General features: G+C 45.4%; 1 protein-coding gene and 1 pseudogene across 1 annotated transcript; both read left to right on the top strand.

Moving 5' to 3' along the window:
- Nucleotides 1–387: 387 nt before the first annotated feature.
- LOC142378150 (equilibrative nucleobase transporter 1-like) lies at nt 388–13,315 on the top strand. Its single transcript, XM_075462379.1, has 12 exons — nt 388–577; nt 3,132–3,261; nt 3,943–3,989; nt 5,276–5,352; nt 5,441–5,533; nt 5,661–5,800; nt 5,883–6,013; nt 6,242–6,385; nt 6,497–6,604; nt 6,693–6,879; nt 12,886–13,009; nt 13,187–13,315. The coding sequence occupies exons 1-12, from the start codon at nt 388–390 to the stop codon at nt 13,313–13,315; spliced, it is 1,500 nt and encodes a 499-aa protein (XP_075318494.1).
- A 667-nt stretch (nt 13,316–13,982) lies between these two features.
- LOC142379475 (5S ribosomal RNA) lies at nt 13,983–14,105 on the top strand (annotated as a pseudogene).
- The last annotated feature ends 4,938 nt before the right edge of the window (nt 14,106–19,043 follow it).

A 19,043-nucleotide genomic window follows, 5' to 3' on the forward strand; every position in this document is an offset into this window, starting at 1 on the left:
AAGCTCAGTATAATCTCAGTGTTGTCATGGTGTTGTCGCAGATGTTTTATAATCTACTCATTATTTTAGCCTCTCTGGGTTTTATCTCACATTGTCACCACATCTGTCACACTGATATTAATGGATAAAGTGAAAGAATAGTTCTCACATAGTCAGCAGGGGAAGATAAAGTAACGGCTTATTTTGTGAGAGCTCAAACTGAAACAAGAAAAAGGAGTGAATGTCTGCTGTATGTTTTCCTTCTTTGTCTTGGAAAGAAAGACCTGTACCACTTGCTGGATGATCTGAAGGGAAGCCTGGAAATCTACAGAAAGGACAACAAATATCTGAGGAAGGAACCAAAACTGGAGGTTCTGCTGCTGCAACTGTAGAAGAGAAGGATTAACCATGCAGGGGTGTGAGGTTGGTCCCAGGGTGCGCCACTGGCTGACTCTGTTCTCTGGGATGTTTGAGTGTCTGGGCTTCGCTGGCGTGGTCTTCGGTTACGCCTCTTTGGTGTTTGTGCTAAAGGAAGACGGATACTTTGTGGAGCTGTGCACCAGCGACCCAGGCAGCAACAGCACTCTGCAGGGGACAGGTGAGCATCTCTGAAGTTCACTTGTGAAGTTCACACAGATACACCTGCTGTGTGAACGCCACTGCTCATTTTTAACGTGATGCTCTTTTAAAAAGCCAACAAGGGTTGAAGGTACGGGCGGGAACGAATATCTGCAGAACACAAGAAAGCCTCTCTTTAAATTGGAGCAAATAGGGCAAATAAATCAAAGCCACATTGATTAGTTCGGCTTCTTAGGAGCAGAAGAGCACCAAAACATGTATTCTTTCAATTCACTTTGATTAACAATGTGAACAAAACACCACCAAAATTGAACCATTTTTCATTCATTTGTTTTAATTGTTAATTTATTCATTTTTTATTTATTTCTCTTTTCCAAAAAGCTCTTCAAGTTATATTTTTATAAAGAATATGGGAATAAAGTGACAAGTGACTTTTACAGCATTCATATCCTAAACCAAACACAACTTTTTTTAAATGTAAAACCCCCCCATTTGTTTTAGTTTGTGAAAGATCTCACAGCTGCATGCTGTCAACATGCAAAATCTGGTCAAAAGAGCTCTCAGTGCATCGAGTAAAACCCGTCATTGTAAAGGTGTGACGGTATGAATATAAAGAAGTAACGTGGAGGATGAACTCTGAGGTGTGAGAAGATGTACTGAGATTCAGCCAAATGCTGCAGAGCTGATTGGACATCGCTTTGCAGTAAGACTACGAAAGGTAAAGAAGTTGAATATCTGCATATCTGATCTCAGCCTGTAGACATCAAAGTAAAACTTCACTGGCTGAAGACCAAACTTATCCAACTATGTGTGGCCACATGAAAAGAGGACAGAGTGCACTTCACACACAGATATTTAACCCCAATAATCGATAACAGGAGCAAAACTTGCTTAATGTAGAACATAATGTAAAAGTATCTGAATATATCAGGATTTCCATTCAGTTAGTTAAAGGGACACTATGTAATTTCTTCCCCCATCTAGTGGTGCAATTTTATTTTGCAAAGTCGAATGAATTTGCTCTCTAGCGCCTCGCGTTTTCAAATGTGCGTTGCAACTTCTTGAACTATGGCAGGCGGTATGTGTCAAGATTCAAGAAGCTATATATTCAGACTCAGGGTCCATACAAACAAAAAGACATCAAGACACAGTACAAAGGATTACATAACACACATAGTACAATAACACTATAAATACAGATGACAGATAACATAAGTTGACATAGCCTTTGGTGTGCAAGCAATGCAATTAGTCATATTCCGGGAGTTACCGGAAGTGACGTAGACGCAGCGGTAGCGTTAGCAGCAGTGTGTAGTTGCTATCTGGAAAGTGTTCTTTTAAATAAACTCCCGGTAAACTTACAAACTTTCTAATGCCTCGTTTTGTGAGTTAAGGGCCTATGTGTACTACGGCAGAAGTTTGGTAACAATCAATGCATTATTAGTGGGATAATTTACGAGAAAAAATCTATTTACCATTAGCGCCAGTAATAAGCCATTCGGCGGACGTGACGTCAAAATGACGTCATTTCCGCTTGCAGGGCTGGTGTTGGGAAAAACGCGATTCGAAGTGCTTTATGTCCCTCTCGGCACTTCGTCGTTTTTCATAGACCGGAAGGACATGGCAGCCTCCATAGAGCTTGCCCGCTCTATGTAGATACAGACAAGTTATTCTTCACTCAGGAGGATAATTGAGATTTTTGACAGAGATAATTTTACACCAATGAGGACTAATTTATGAATGAATATGTTGATTTGAGCTAATAAATGACTTAATATATTACATAGTGTCCCTTTAAAGAAATAGTTTGGAAATGGCCTTATTCCCAGATTGATGGGCAGCAACAATTGCTTCTCTAAGATCATTGCTGATGTCTTTCCTCCTTGGCATTGTGTTAACACACGCCTGAATGCTGCAGACTGAGCATCAAACTGACAAAACATCTGCTTTTATAGAGGTGCTCACACTTACTGATGATCAGTTGTTTGATCAGCAGCATCTGGCTGCTACTTAACTTCATTCCAGTGGAAGCAGTTCGTTTTTGTTAAATTACATTAAATTTTGTTAAATGACAGTGTTGTAATATGTGAAGTGTTGTTATTCATCTGACTTATTTATCTCATTTTAAGACGATTATTAAGATGATTGTGTATTCAATGATACACAAAAGCTTAGAACTTAAGGAGAATTTACTTTCTTTTTCACATGATTGTATACTAAGGCAGTGTCACATTCATGAGGTTCGAGTTTTGTATTTTTTGCTGTTTTTAACCAAGAAAAATCACTTTTGAGCTTCTGGTAAAGAAGTGAAATATCTGCATATCTGATCTCAGCCTGCAGACATCAAAGTAAAACTTCACTGGCTGAAGACCAAACTTATCCAACTATGTGTGGCCACATGAAGAGAGGACAGAGTGCACTTCACACACAGATATTTAACCCCAATAATCGACAACAGGAGCAAAACTTGCAAATTACAGAACTAAAAACATGAAAACATTCAGGGACTTTGCAGTTTAATTTTCCTCGGTGTCCTTTAACGTATTTTGTCTTTGCTTTTCTCTTTCTTGCAGACTGTAGTAGTCAGGATGAGCGGTTTTCTCTGGTCTTCACAATCGCCTCTTTCCTGAACAACTTTCTGAGTTTGGTCAATGGTTACCTGTTCGATCGATTTGGCACGACGGTGACCAGACTGCTGGGAATGTGAGTTCATGTCGTTTTTATTTCTTCCTCATCAGAAGGCAGTCTGAGACCCCCTTCATGTATCAATTTAAAACACCTCAGTCAGACCTCGAACTGCACAAGAACCTCAAGGCTCTACTTTGTCTTCTAACTGTCTTCTTCAGCAAAGAAAGTAAGAATCAGTTTGATTCTTGTTGAAGTTGGTGGTTCAGTTATTTCTACAGTTTCTTACAGTTAGGATGAGAGGAGGGGTGAGTCAGGATTAATTTGATAAAATAGGGAGTGTTTTATAGAGATTACACTCACAAAGAGCCCAGCTCATCTGACCACAGACCATGTTTGTATTTAAAATATTTACAACCAGGACTTCAGGTCTGGTTCAACTTTCTGACCATTTTACCACAATTACAGCTCTGGAAAGCATCTAATAGAGGATAAAGTGTGTTTAACCGTAAAGAATCTTTATTTCTAGAGCTTTTGTGTTATTATACGTGATGTACGGTAGAACGAGCTAAAGAACCCAACCATGAATTAAACAAGTAATCAATCAAAGAGTACATCTGCTTTATTATTTATGAAATAAAGCAATTTGACTGCTTCAGTTCAGTTTCCCACCACCTCTTAATCCTCTGAATCTGTTTACATTTGGTGGATAAATGGTATTGATATGTGACTTCTGAAAAGTACATTTTCTTTCTCCAGATCTTTGTACACAGCTGGAACACTTCTTGTTGCGTTCTCTACTGCAGGTAGGTGCACACATGCAAAATATATGCAAACATCTAACTTGTATAGTTAGAAGGAAACATGCACAATTTAGTTTACATTAGGACTAATAATGAACTAATACAGATAAATCAGATTTGTAATTATCATAAATACAGTAATGTGAAAAGTATATATGTGAAATATAACATCTTTCATTATAAGGCCATTTCCAAACTATTTGGAGTCCATCATTCTACATAGAGAAATATTATTCACAAGTGGAAAACATTCAGGACAGCTGTCAATCTTCCCAGGAGTGGACGTCCCAGCAAGGTCACCCCAAGGTCAAAAACCCAAGAGCTACATCTCAGACTCTACAGGCCTCAGTTAGCATGTTAAAGGTTAAAGTTCATGACAGCACAGTTAGAAAAAGGCTGAACAAGTATGGCTTGTGTGGAAGGGCTGCAGGAGAAAGCCTCTTCTCTCTAAAAAGAACATGGCAGCACAGCTTAGGTTTGCAAAGCTGCATCTGAACAAACCACAAGACTTCTGGAACAATGTCCTTTGGACAGACCAGACCAAAGTGGAGATGTTTGCTCATAATGCACAGCAGCACGTTTGGAGGAAACCAAACACAGCATATCAGCACAAACACCTCATACCAGCTGTCAAGCACGGTGGTGGAGGGCTGATGATCTGGGCTTGTTCTGCAGCCACAGGACCTGGGCACCTTGCAGTCATTGAGTCCACCATGAACTCCTCTGGATACCAAAGTGTTCTAGAGTCAGATGTGAGGCCGTCTGCCCGACAGCTAAAGCTGGGCTGAAACTGGCTCATCAACAGGACAAAGATCCCAAACACAGCAGCAGATCTACAACAGAATGTGTGAAGAAGAAAAGAATCAAGGTGTTGCAATGGTCCAGTCAAAGTCCAGACCTCAGCCTGACTGAGATGCTGTGGTGGGACCTTCAGAGAGCTGTGCAGAAACCAATGCTGCAAACCTCAATGAGCTGAAGCAGCGCTGGAAAGAAGAGTGGGCCAAGATTCCTCCACCACCATGAGAGAGACTGATAACGTCACACAGGAAACCATTACTTCAGCTCACTGCTGCTGAAGCTGCTGCTACAAAAAGCTGGATCAGGGGGTTCACTTAGATTTCACTCACTGCTCAGTTGTTACACATATTGTGTTGTTCATCTGAGGTTGTTTTCATCTCATTTTTAGACCTGATAAAATCTGGATGATTTTAATTATTTTTCTCATGTAAATCCTTGGAAAGACGTTAGAAACTCAGCGGTTTTAAAGTGTTTCCTCCACTGTCCTGTAGCACTTTCACAGATACTTTTCCCCGCCTTGTCCTGCATTGCTGTGGGAGGAATTCTGCTCCTTATAACTAACATGCAGGTAAATACATGGTGGTATTTCTGTATAAAAAAAAATACAACTAAAGAAACATAGTTGGAACAGTTCAAGCAGTTGTTTGTTTGTGAAGGTGGGAAACCTGTTTGCTGCTCATCGTTCCACCATCATCACCCTCTATAACGGAGCGTTCGACTCCTCTGCAGCCGTGTTCCTCATCATCAAGGTAAAACTCTGGAGTTAAGTAGGTGAAACCGCGGTTCTTTGATCTGTTTTATAGAGATGAATAATGTGTCTCTCTATAAGTCTTTAGCTTCAGGTGCTACAGGTGTGTCCCCGCCTCTCTTTTTCAGGTTCTACATGAACAGGGAGTCTCCCTTCGCTCCTCCTTCCTCGTCTTGTCCCTCTGCAGCATCGTTCACGTGGCGAGGACTTTCCTGCTCATGCCGACCACCCACATCCCCTACCCTCTGCCTCAGGACTACACCTACGGGTGGGAGCGCCGCGTTGCCTTCAGGTGATTCGGATCATCTCTGTGGAGACGTGACGTGACATGAACCTTTTCTGATGCTTAGGGTGGAGTGTGGAAAGGCCAACACCTACAATGTGAAGCAGCTTGAGAGGATGAGGGACGCTACGATGACGGGTTCACAGGAATTCAACGCTCCACAAGGAGACCAAACGGAGACCCAAGACACAGGAAAAGGTAGCGTTGTTATCGTCACCTCGACATTTAAGACTAACAGGCGAATATTATCAATCTATTGTACTCGTTGTAGAGAATGTCACCTCCATATTAGTTGGTCTTTATGCTTAAACGGTGACTGATTCGTTAACAAACTTCTTAATTGTTGGTTTGATCCGATCTGCTTGTTTTCAGCGTGAAAAAGGCTTCACTATCCTTCAGTAACTTGTGTGAATTTCATGTGTTCAGAGATGAGTTTCCGGAGCTGCGTCTTCTCCTGGTTCTTCCTGTGCCATCTGCTGTGGTTGTCCATAATGCAGCTGAGACACTACCTCTTCATCGGCACGCTCAACCCCATGCTCAGCCGGCTGGCCAATAATGACCCCGACCTGGGTAGCTCCCTGTGCTTTTCTCTCTCTTTTTTTTAACTGATCCTCACCCGATCCTCTGTTAAATGATTTGTTTTTGGGTTCTTTCCCCACTTTCTTCCCACATCCCTCTCAGTGAGTCAGTACACCAATGCTTTTGCCATGACCCAGCTGTGTGGAGTGTTGTGCGCCCCTTGGAACGGACTCATCTTTGACAGACACAGGGGAAAGCCTCGAGCTGCTGGTAACTCACCGACTGAGGTTAAACGAACATGAATCTGGAAGCAACTACAACAACTTTCCTCACTCTTGGATTTTTCCTCTCGCTTCAGGAGAAACCGAGCAGGAGGCGGACCTGCGCTCCTCCTGCCTGTCTCTGTTCTTGACCTCACTGCAGTGCTTGCTCTTCTCTGCCTTCGCCTCCATTCCTCTCCTCTCGCTCCAGTACTTCACCTTCGTCCTACAGGTCCTCAATCGCTCCTTCCTCTACGGAGGAAACGCTGCTTTCATTAACATCGCGTGAGTGGGGCGATCACACACGCAAACACACAGAGGGGAGAAGTTATTATTAATAATGGTACTTTTTTAAGGTAGACTATAACCTATTGGTTGATTTTACCAGATTGAAAAGCTTCCATTCCATGAGCAACGCATCATACAGCGAAGGAGTCATCTCTGCTTTAAGATAAGATAAGATAAGATAAGATAAGATAAGATATCCCTCTATTAGTTTGGGATTCTTACACCACAGCCAGTGACTGTCTGGCCTCTTTGCACCTCTATGTGGTGTGTTTCCTACTTAATATATACACGACTTGTACCCTTAAAGACTGAGCATTACTCAGGATGGTATTCGAGGTTTACTTCACTACTTTTGGGGGCTGGATGTGTTTGGTGTCGAGGGGAAAAAGGTTCAGAGTTGATGGAGATGAAAAGATTCCTAAAGAAAGGCACTCCATAAGTTTAAATGGTTTATTTGAACTGATATTTCCTGAATTGACTTATTTTGGGCATTACTTTTGACACATGAGCTGTCTGGACGTGTCTCACATATTGAAAATATTGTAGCAATGGTAGAGGTGCAGATAATAAAAGTCTCAGTCAAGACTTTTATGGTGCAGCCAGCACTTTTATTTTCACAGGCAATTCACAGGAAACGGTGAATTACATTCACTTCACACGCACTCGAACAAGTGGGGGTAACCCTCCATCTCACCACTTTCTGTCATGGTGCAAATTTAGTAAAAATGGAACACAAACAAAACCCATGTACCACACCATCACTGTGTACAGAACACAACATAAACACACACAAACTCCACCACAGCACCAAACACAGCACACAAACGGGGAACAGAGAGCACCCACAATGCAATGCGGCAACAACCCACAGCACGCCACATTGCCCCCACCCAGATGGTTAGCTGTCCCCAGCAACCACAAAGTCTCTCAAGTGCTGTGGAAGCCGGCGTTGGCGCCGTGCTCTGTACGGTGGACTTCCGGCAGTCACTGATGGCAAGGGAAGATCCCCCGCAGGTTGCTGACCAGTGCCCAACTCATGTACTGCTGAAACCAAGGGCTGGTAGGGTGCCAGCCGGTCACGGTGGAGCACCACCTTCCTGTTCCTTTGGACCAACTGCACCCGGTAAACCACATCAGACAGTTTTTCAAGCACAGTACATGGTCCCACCCAATGGGACATTAATTTTGGGGAAAGACCCTTCTTCCGTCTTGGAGAGTGGACCCAAACCTGTGTCCCCGGAGTGAATTCCCCACCCTGTGTCCGCGAATCATAAGCCCGTTTCTGCCGGACCCCTGCATTCGTGAGAGCCTGCCTGGTCAGTTCATGCACCTCCCTAAGCCTCTCACGAAGGTGGTAAAAATAGTTCAACCCAGGCTCTCCTACTATCTCTGGCTCCGGAGGAGGACCAAACACCAAATCCACTGGTGTGCGGAGCTCTCGTCCAAACATGAGAGCAGAAGGTGTACACTTTGTTGATTCCTGTACCGCTGTCCGGTATGCCCATAGAACCAGCGGGAGATGCAGGTCCCAATCCCGTTGCTGGTGGCTGGTCAGGATGGCCAATTGAGTGGCCAGGGTGCGGTTAAACCTTTCCACCAGCCCGTCGCTCTGCGGATGCAATGGAGTTGTTCGGGTCTTCTTAATGCCAAGTCGTTTGCACACCTCCTGAAACACTTGGGCCTCAAAGTTCCGTCCTTGGTCACTGTGCAACTCTTCTGGAGCCCCAAAACGGCAGAACATCTCGTTCACCAGATGCTCAGCAGTGGTCACAGCACTCTGATCTGCGACCGCATATGCCTCAGGCCATTTGGTGAAATAGTCCATAGCAACCAGGATATAGCGGTTACCTCGATCTGTGACAGGGAACGGACCCAAGATGTCGACTCCCACGCGCTCCATGGGGGCTCCCACCTGGTACTGTTGCAAGGGTGCACGTGAGCGATTGGGAGGACCTTTTTGGGCTGTGCAGATGTCACACTGATGGATGTAGATCTCCACATCCTGACGACACCGTGGCCAGTAGAACCGGGATCGTAGGCGGCAGAGGGTCTTACTAATGCCGAAGTGACCCGCCCCCACCGAGCCATGGACGAGCTGGAGCACTTTAGGACGCAGACAGCGGGGAACCAAGAGTTGGAAGATAGCTCTGTCATCCCCCGGGGACCGCCAAGCACGGTAGAGTAGTCCATTACAAATAGTGATGCTACTCCACTGGGAATACAGGGCCTTTGTCTCCGTGTCTAGTGCTGACACCTCCGGCCACTCGGGTCTTTGTCCGGCCTCCACCCACGCTTTTACCCTGGTAAGGACCATGTCTTGGCTCTGGGACTGCCTAAGATCTTCCTTATCCAGGTCCTCATAGCCATGGTCACCAGTTGTAGTCGCTGATCCAGACCCGTCAGCTGGTTGAATGTCATGAAGAGCTGCGACCATTGGTGTCTTGGCATCCCGTTCTTCCTCACGCAAACAATAGCGGCACTCATCTCTCTCACAGGGCCTACGGGACAGAGAATCAGCATTGGTATGGAGACGGCCAGCCCGATGGTTGATCTCAAAGTCATATTCCTGCAATGTCTCCAACCAACGGGCCAACTGTCCTTCCGGGTCTTTGAAGGTAAGGAGCCAGGTCAAGGAGGCATGGTCAGTGCGCAGCAAGAATCTCTGCCCATAGAGGTATGGACGGAAGTGGCGAAGACTCAAGACAACCGACAGCAGCTCCCGCCGGGTGACGCAATATCTCCTTTCTGGCCGAGTGAAAGAGCGGCTAAAGTAGGCCACCACCTGCTCTCCTTGCTCACCCTCCTGGGACAGCACTGCCCCAAGGCCTACATTGCTGGCATCGGTGTCAACAATGAAAGGTCGTTGAAGGTCAGGGTATGCCAGCACCGGAGCCCTGACAAGGGCTGACTGAAGTTGAGTGAAAGCCCTCGCACAGTCCTCACTCCACTGAAACACCTGCCCTTTATGGGTCAGCTGATGTAAAGGGCTGGCAATAGTGGCAAAGTCTCTGATGTACCGCCGATAGTAAGAAGCCAGGCCCAAGAAACTCCGCAGCTCCCGTACATTTTGTGGTATTGGCCAGTCTTTCACTGCTGCAACCTTAGCTGGGTCTGTCGACACCCCTGCTGCACTAACCACGTGGCCAAGGAAAACAGTCTCTCGGCGAAAGAGGTAACACTTCTTTGGATGAAGACGGAGGTGTGCACGGCGGATGGCTTGGAAAACATCCCTCAGGTTGGCCAGTGCATCCCTGAAGTTGGGAGCATGCACCAGGAGATCATCCAGATAGATGACACAACTGGTCCGGGGGATGCCTGACAGAACCCTCTCCATCAGGCGCTCGAAAGTGGCCGGAGCATTGCAGAGGCCAAATGGCATGACCCTGAACTGCCACAGTCCTTGGCCGATGGTAAAAGCAGTCTTGGCCCGAGCTTCAGGGGCCAATTCCACCTGCCAATAGCCACTGCGGAGGTCAAGAGAACTGAACCAGCTGGAGCCAGCGATGCCATCGAGGGTGTCATCAATCCTGGGCAAGGGGTAGGAGTCTTTTCTGGTGACTGCGTTGACGCGACGGAAGTCAACACAGGGCCGCCACGAGAGGTCTTTTTTCTGCACCATGACAATGGGGGAGGCCCAGGGGCTGGAAGAGGGCTCGATGACACCCGCTGCTGCCATTTCTTGGATCTTCTCCTCAGCTGCAGCCCGCTTGACCAATGGCATGCGCCGGGGATATTGTCGGATTGGTGGAGCATTCCCAGTGTCAATGTGATGCTGTACCAAATCAGTGTGGGTGCAGTCTTCATCTCTGGCTGCAAAGATGTCAGAGAACTGGTCTAGTAGTTCCCGTAACTGATGCTGTTGGTCCGGCTGCAGTCCCATGCAACTTCGATGAAACAGTTCATCAACGGCCTGCCGTGTCTCCATCGAGGGCGCCAGTGGAGCTGAAACAACATTCTTGGATTCTGGTGGCCCCACTGCAGTACAGCTGAGGTCAGGAACTGTCAACAGAGTGGGGTCCCTGTCAGTCATTGTGGTGGGGATGGGATCCCGAGCGACAGAAGCTGCAATACGAGGACCACCCTCACTTGAAGTGTGTAGGGCTATGGCTTCCATCCCCAGATATAGTGTAGCCCTGGGAACATCCACCACAGCCCCCAACTCTGAAAGCAGGTCCAGACCAATGATGCAGGCATCTTGGATATTGGTCAGCCAGAATTGGTGTTTGATGGTGTGGCTGGTGATAGTCACTTGGAGGACCCTCACCCCCCGCATTCTGGTCCGCTGACCCGTCACAGTTGTGATGAACTTTCTGGTCACCGCCCAGCCTTGGGGTTGTAATAGGCCCGTCCCGGGCAATGTCCCAGGCCGGATGAGGGAGATGGTGGATCCTGTGTCCACCAGGGCTCTGCAGTTAACACCATCAATCACACAGTCCAGATACAGTCCAGTTGTGTGGCCCAAGCGACCCACTCGTGAAGATGTGGAGGGGAATGAAAGTACTGGGGGTGACAGCTCCCCTGTTATGTCACCCTGATCTAGTTTAAATGCCGCTGTGGTGCTGGGCTTTTCGGTGCTGGGGCTGGGCAGTAACGTGCAATGTGGCCTTGTTCCCCACACCGATAACATCCTGCAGATGAATTCCGCTCTGCTTGTTTGGAGAACCGCCGAGGTTTCCTCGTTGTCTCGACAGCTTGGCAGACCTCCCCTTCATTACCACTCCCCTCATTGTCTGAGGAGTGAGACTGTCGAGCCATGGCAAAAGAGGGCCCCTTTTGAAGCAGGACCGGCTCCACTCGTTCTGCCTCCCTCAGTGCTGCAGTCAATGTTCTGGGGGCAGCCAGACGGATGTGTTCTTGGAGACGCCCAGGCTGAAGTCCTCTGATATACGCCTGGAGAGCAAGCTCTTCCTGTGCTGCAGGATCAAAGGTTGGATACCCCTGGCGCGTGTAGAGCAGGATATCAGCAAGGTAGGCGCCTAAACTTTCCCCAATCTTCCGTCGACGGTTGAACAGCTTGTCCCTTGCACCTTCAGCATCAACATGATGACCGAAGCGACGTTGGAGCGCCCCCTGGATGGCTTGCCAGTCAAGTCGCTCACTTGGCTGAAGGTCAGTCAGGATCTGTAGTGCTTTTCCTTCCAGGGACAGGGCCACTTGCACTGCCACTTCTTCTGCAGACCAGCCGTTAACTCTGGCTGCCAGCTGAGCCTGGATGATGTACGTCTCAGGTAGCTCCTCCCCATTGTAACGTGGCAGCTTGATGGCACTCCGTCTGCTGACCTCTGGTGGGGGTAGTTGTGTATCACTGCCATCATTTGCAGTGCGGGAGGCGTAGTTATCGCCTGGTGTTGCCTGGAGCTCAGCCGCCTGCTGGACCTTTCGTTTGCGTATCCTCTCCATTGCTTGGACACCGCTGGATCCGTCTGGCAACCCATTGAAGTCATCATCGCGCCGTGCTGGTGTCGTCTCACGAACCTTTGGGCGGGCTCCCTCTGCCATTTCCAGATGAGCAATGAGTTCTTCAATTTCTCTCAGCGAGGTTGCCATTTTGGATCCCACTTCTGACACCAATGTAGCAATGGTAGAGGTGCAGATAATAAAAGTCTCAGTCAAGACTTTTATGGTGCAGCCAGCACTTTTATTTTCACAGGCAATTCACAGGAAACGGTGAATTACATTCACTTCACACGCACTCGAACAAGTGGGGGTAACCCTCCATCTCACCACTTTCTGTCATGGTGCAAATTTAGTAAAAATGGAACACAAACAAAACCCATGTACCACACCATCACTGTGTACAGAACACAACATAAACACACACAAACTCCACCACAGCACCAAACACAGCACACAAACGGGGAACAGAGAGCACCCACAATGCAATGCGGCAACAACCCACAGCACGCCACAATATATATTTTTTACTAAGTGGGGTAAGCAGTGGAACTTGTTGGAGCTAAACGTGAGAATATCCTGGCTGCTTAATGTTTTCCTGCTTCTCAGGTTTCCATCCTGTCACTTTGGGAAGCTGTACGGCCTGGTGATGTCCCTGTCGGCCATCTTCTCCCTGCTGCAGTACCCCTGCTTCGCTCTGGTCAAAGGAGCTCTGCGTGGAGATTCCCTTTATGTAAGCACTCAGCACAGGTTCAAAAAACTGCTTTATAAAATATCATGTGGGTGGAGGATATCAAATGGATGTGAGGCCGGTGTTTGGGTAGAGGGCGCAGGAATAAATCAAGGCGTTTAACACACTAGCCTGTCTGTAACTGACTTCAGATCAATGCAGAGCTGTTATCTGTTCCAGGTGGACATCACTCTCACGCTCCTCACCCTGCTGGTGTTCATCCACCCCGTCTACGTCTTCCTCCACTGCAGGAAACGAGCTCGCAGCAGGGGGAATAACTCTTACGCCGAGGCCGACTCCAAACTGTAAAAGAGCCGTTTCGATGCCTCTGTTAACTCAGGTTTCTGTTCATGTTCACTGTTTTTCACTAGAAGATGTGGATTGATGTTATTTCTAAAAAGGATGTTAGCTTAAAATATTTTTTTTTAGACTTTATCTGAAAATTAATGTTGATACTTGCTGTCAGAAGCTAAGCCAACGCACGAGTGCCTTAATGTGCAATTACACCGATGGCCACTAGGTGCTGGCTTCCCCCATGAAATGCTGAATTAATAAATCGTTTTTTAAAAATGTTTTTATCTAGATTCTGTCATTCAGACCAATGTGCCCGTTAGGTTTGAGGTATCAGTCTCCAGCTGCACCCTTTCATCCAAATATTTCCCCTTCTTCTGGAGCAGCTTCACTGTGGGCATGTTTGGTAGAGGTTTGGGTCTTTATACATCCAGGCCCACTGTGTGATATGGGGCTTCATTTGTTCACCTGCAGTAATTAATCATTAAATACATGAATATTTATATATTTTTTAAAAAAGGTACAGGTGTGTTTTTCCTGTTAAAACGTTTCACAGAAAAAATACATTCAGCCATTTTCTTTGTGTCTGAATCAGTTGTTATTGGACCCTTGTGTTATAAGCCAGCCCTCAAAGAAACACATGATTCCAGCAGCTATGTAAGACATATTTGTCACAATGGTTTTCGCTTACGGCCATACCACCCTGAACACGCCCGATCTCGTCTGATCTCGGAAGCTAAGCAGGATTGGGCCTGGTCAGTACTTGGATGGGAGACCGCCTGGGAACGGCTCATGACCCCCCCAAGTACATATTGCTCAACCCTGGGATCGATCGAAAATGATCAAAACGGATGGTGCCATCTGGTGGTCAAAACACTTCTAAAGCATATTTCCACATCGAATTTCAAATCCAAATTGTTGTAACACCATCTCTATGATCTTAAGAAGCGAGGTAGAGTGTCTGATCACGTTTTTAAAGTATTTCCAGGGATCGTCAGGTTACATTACAGTGGCGATTGGTAGGTCATTCATTTTCACAGCAGCATGCTAATCGTTTTTGCCAGTTTTAAGAGAATCATTCAACACAGCAAAAGTGACATCTAGCTGGCTAAATGCACCACCGATTTACCAACAGAAAGAGCTAAGAATGAAGAATATTGAACTTAGTTGAGAGAAACGGGAGCGTCAAATGTGTACTGTAGGCTATCGCTGGATTCGCCGGTTCAGCTGTTAACAGTCGCGTTAATCTGCCGGTTTTCATAGAAACATTCAACACAGCAAAAGTGACACCTAGCTGGCTAAATGCACCACCAAATTACCAACAGAAAGAGCTAAGAATGAAGAAAATTGAACTTACCTGAGGGAAACGAGAGCGTCAAATGTGTATCGCTAGATTTGACAGTTACCGGCGACCGCCATCTTGGTTTGAAATGCAGACGACCCCAGTGTGACGTCACACACGTGCGTGAGCCTGCGTGAGCCTGATCGCTCAATGATTGGTCTGTTGAGCGCTCAGCTCTGCTCAGCATTGCTCAACCATTGGCTGATCGCTGCTCAGCTCTGCTCAGCATTGCTCAACCATTGGACGGCTGACGATCGCTTTAGTACTTGGAGGAGAATTCGCCTGGGAACACCAGGTGCTGTAAGCCTTTCCAACCTGCAGTAGGTGCTGCTGCTCAGTCAGGCCGAAACTTTTTAATAATCACTTACATGAGAGCAATTTCCTCTTTTGAACTGGGTACACACTAAATTAACACCTGCCGCTACAAGGGTGACTCTTTCAGCGCCGATTTGCCTCAGCAGCCGTTGACAGTCTAATTTGAATGTTGTGTTATTTTAGTTTACAACTGTTGTGCTGTCAGAACTTACAATACAGGTTTGGAAAGAAGAGCCCGGAGCTCACAGCTCCGTTTTAGCTCATAACCATTTATTTAACACTTCCATTCAGAAACCACCTCCCCTTATTCAATACAAACTCCAAAACTTTTCTCACTCGTCGTGGTGTCCCTACAAACACTATTTTTATTTATCATAGGCCACGAGAAAATTCATTCAAAGCCTGCAGCTATGTGGTTTCTAGCTTTCTACTCATCTGGGACACCGATGTCATCGATCCAGACGGTGGAGCCAAAGGTGGAGTCCGGGGAAGGACACTGTTGCACGTGGAAGGAAACTTTTAATACAACTACAAAAATAGACACAAAGCTGGCTCACAAATTACAAAGTATTTCACAGAGCGAATACAATGCTGTATTCAGAGAAAAACAAGCTGATGTGACCATCTTCTGTGTGGTTGACCGAGTGACGTCTGTTCAAGTCTGTTCAAGCAGAGCATGTCTGACAAGTTGATGCTGAGGGTCTCATTGGTCAAATCCTCTTAAAAGTATGAAAAAAAATAAAAACTCAGTCTCCGTTTAGATCAGGGGTCTCAAACTGATCCTCAAAGGGCCGGTGTGGCTGCAGGTTTTTGTTCCAGCCCTGCAGCAGCACAGCTGACTTGTTTCATTCAATCAACTGAACTGTCTGCACTGAATGAAGGTTCATCCAACGGCAGCCAATCAAGCTAATATCAGCTCAATAGATATTAGATATTATATTAACACAAATGGCAAATAAAGTAAACTCACTCACCGAAGCACCATCACTCGCGTTGGTGGACATGGCTGATCTGTCCAATGGAGCGTAACTTGATTGGCTGCCGTTAGATGAATTGAGACAGGGATCGATTGCTTCTCCCTGTTTACCCGGATGTTGAGTCTGGTTCTTTTTCCACTGAATTTTTTTTTAGATGTTGAATTTTTTTACACTGATTTTTGTTTTTAGAAATTGATTTTTTTTTTTTTTTTTACACTGTTGGTTTTTCAAATTCAAAGTCTGATTTTGATGCTGTAAAAATTCAATATTAGAAATTCGTGTTCAAACTCTGATGGCACAGAAAAACTTCCATAAGGTCTTAACCAGTTCAGTTGATTGAATTAAACAAGTCAGCTGTGCTGCTGCAGGGTATTGGAACAAAAACCTGCAGCCACACCGGCCCTTTCACGGAGCAGTTTGAGACCCCTGATCTATGGGGTCTGCATGGCTTTTTGCTGTAATTTCAGAACTGGAACATAAACAGAAAACAGAAGAAAAAAAAAGGGATAATAAATATAACAATAAAAAAAACAAGGAGAAAAGAAAAGGTAAGTCCATTCTAAACAGTTACAAGGGGTTAGGACAGGTTAAGATTTGCTATGAGTGTGTATAATTTATCTGCATGGGGATTATTTATATGTTTCAGACATGTTTGTAACAAGGATATATTATTTTTTTATGCAAGCCATGAAGGTGGGGATTTGGCATATCGACACTTGTGAATATAATATTTAGTAATGATGATGCTATTTACCAAGAACCGTTTTTTTTTTTGTTTGTTTTGTTTTATCTTTGAGGATTACACCTACTTGGATGTTTTGAAAAGACCAGAAATCAGTGTTTATGGAACTAGACGATAATAAGTCATGGAGAGATTTCCACAAATTTTGGACAGTCTCACATTCATAATTATTCACAATTATAACAGTTTTCTACATCAAATTTAAATCTTTTTAAAAATTCATTTGAGAGATAGATTTATGTTAATATTTTTTTAATTATCTTCTTTACATTTTGGGGGAACTGGGAATTTTAAGTATTTTGTCCAAATAGTTGATTTTTCAGATATGTTATAATCTCTAAGAATGAATGAGCTTTTTGCTATACCTGGGTATAAGATGTTTACTGAATACTGTCTTAAAAATTTATTGTTACATTTTTCACTTCAGTGTGTTTTTCTCGACCACTTTCAAACAATGATGTTGACGCATTTCCAAAAGGGGGTTGACAAGTCCTCTAACTCAGTGAAATGGCAGCTGACGGAAACTCACACATCAGTCCTCCAATTCTCCAGCAAAACTTCAAGGACCAAAAAGACTCCGTCAAATAAACGTGCGCTATATAACCGCAACGTGGCTTAATTGTGCAAATATCAACTTCTGTCATGTAACTGCCCTTGCGCTTGCGTCTTGCACTTGTGTTAATGGCTCGAGACGTTTATACTTCATTTTGCTTTATCGGCGGTTGCGTGTGCTGCGTGGCGATTCACCGCCAGGACAGTAGGTGGAGTAGCGGGTTTTTTCAATGACAAGCCTACTACGATGAAAGGAAATTCACCGCCAGGAGCTCTTTGGCAAGTCTCTCTTCCATAGATTCATGCTTCTTCTTCTTCTTCTTGTAAATAGCCGGTATTTTGTCAGATTTTCAACACCTTGGGGGTCTAAACGACTACTTTCTCGCCTGAAAATGTTTCAAATGTTACTAAAGTTATATATTTACAGAGTTTATAGCTTAAGGGAAATCAGCTTTTCAGGCCGGCTGATTTCGGCTCGGGCAGGAGTGAAGTGCACTGTGTGTAAACGCTCTGCATACTGTCAGATTGATCAAGTAGTAGGCGGTTTCGACCACAGCCAGTGGCTTGCGCGAAGTTTAGAAAATTGAGGTGACACACGCAAGCACGCAAGGGGGGGCTTGCAACCGAGCAAGGGCTTGCGTTGCGTCTTGCGTTACCGACTATAAACCAGGCTTGAAGCCTGGTTTATAGTTCCTTCAAAAGATACGTGGGAACGTAAGCTTTGTGCTACGGACAGTTTCGACAAATTATCAAAAATATGGAGCCTTACAGGAGACAACAGTGGTAAAGTATTAACAAAGCGTGACGTTGCTCAGTGTAAAATAATGCATATTATCTTATTTACCTACCTGATCATCTTTGCTGCTGTAACTTTGATGTTCCAGCTCAGCGAAACAGCCGCAGAGCGACAACATAAATGCAGAGTCTCTATTATGAGGAGAGAGAAAGCTGGCGGCTTTTTCCGGGTGGTACTGCACTCTAGGGGGCGCCAACGAAGCAGTGCAGAGCAGGCAGAACTCTCTGGTGGTACTATGAGATCCACCTTAGATGCAGCCATTGCTTTGGATAGAATTTTTTTTATATTTTTTCATTTTAATTTTCCTAAAGGCAGGATAAATTATCCTTTCAAATGGCACTTGGTTTGATTTTTTTTAGACTCACTAGATTTTTTTAAAATACACATTTATTGTCAGTATTGGATCACAAGTGACGTCACGCATGTGGCATCACTTTACGGCATGGTCAGTCCTAGCGCTGAGCTAGCAGAGAGGTGTTAGCTCAAATAGTTACAGATTTCAGCTCGTGCATCCTGTTATGGGTCTGCGTGGCTAGAATAGGTACTATAAAGCATATTAAAATTGTGGGCTTTGCTAACTTTAAGCTTTGGTTGTTGTTAGCAGCACCAGGTTAGCACTCTGGCACAGTGGACGAGTGCCGTAAAGCAGCCGGTCGTAATCAGCCGTGCGTTCTTCAGATTCCGTTAGCTAGATGCTAGCGGAGACTGACTCGCAAATGCCAGACCTGTAAGAAAACAGAAAGATATAACTCCCAGGTTATTGTACTTTTGATATAAATCCACATCCCTCTGTCAGAAATCACAGTAATATTTTCAGGTTTCAGCCGCTAGCGGGGACATTTTTTGAGTTATTAGCGCCAGCCCTATGGCCAATGGTCATTCTGCACTCGCTCGCCAGCGCCCCCAGAGAAAATCAACTGAACTGCAGCCAAATTTTGTATAATGGGGCGAATAGGAAGCGGAACGGCTGTCTGTAAAAGGGCTGTGGTAAATGCTCGTCTGAAGGAGCCGGGGCTTGAACT

This window comes from Odontesthes bonariensis, chromosome 4 (assembly GCF_027942865.1).
Source record: "Odontesthes bonariensis isolate fOdoBon6 chromosome 4, fOdoBon6.hap1, whole genome shotgun sequence".
In the NCBI taxonomy this organism is placed as follows: domain Eukaryota; kingdom Metazoa; phylum Chordata; class Actinopteri; order Atheriniformes; family Atherinopsidae; genus Odontesthes; species Odontesthes bonariensis.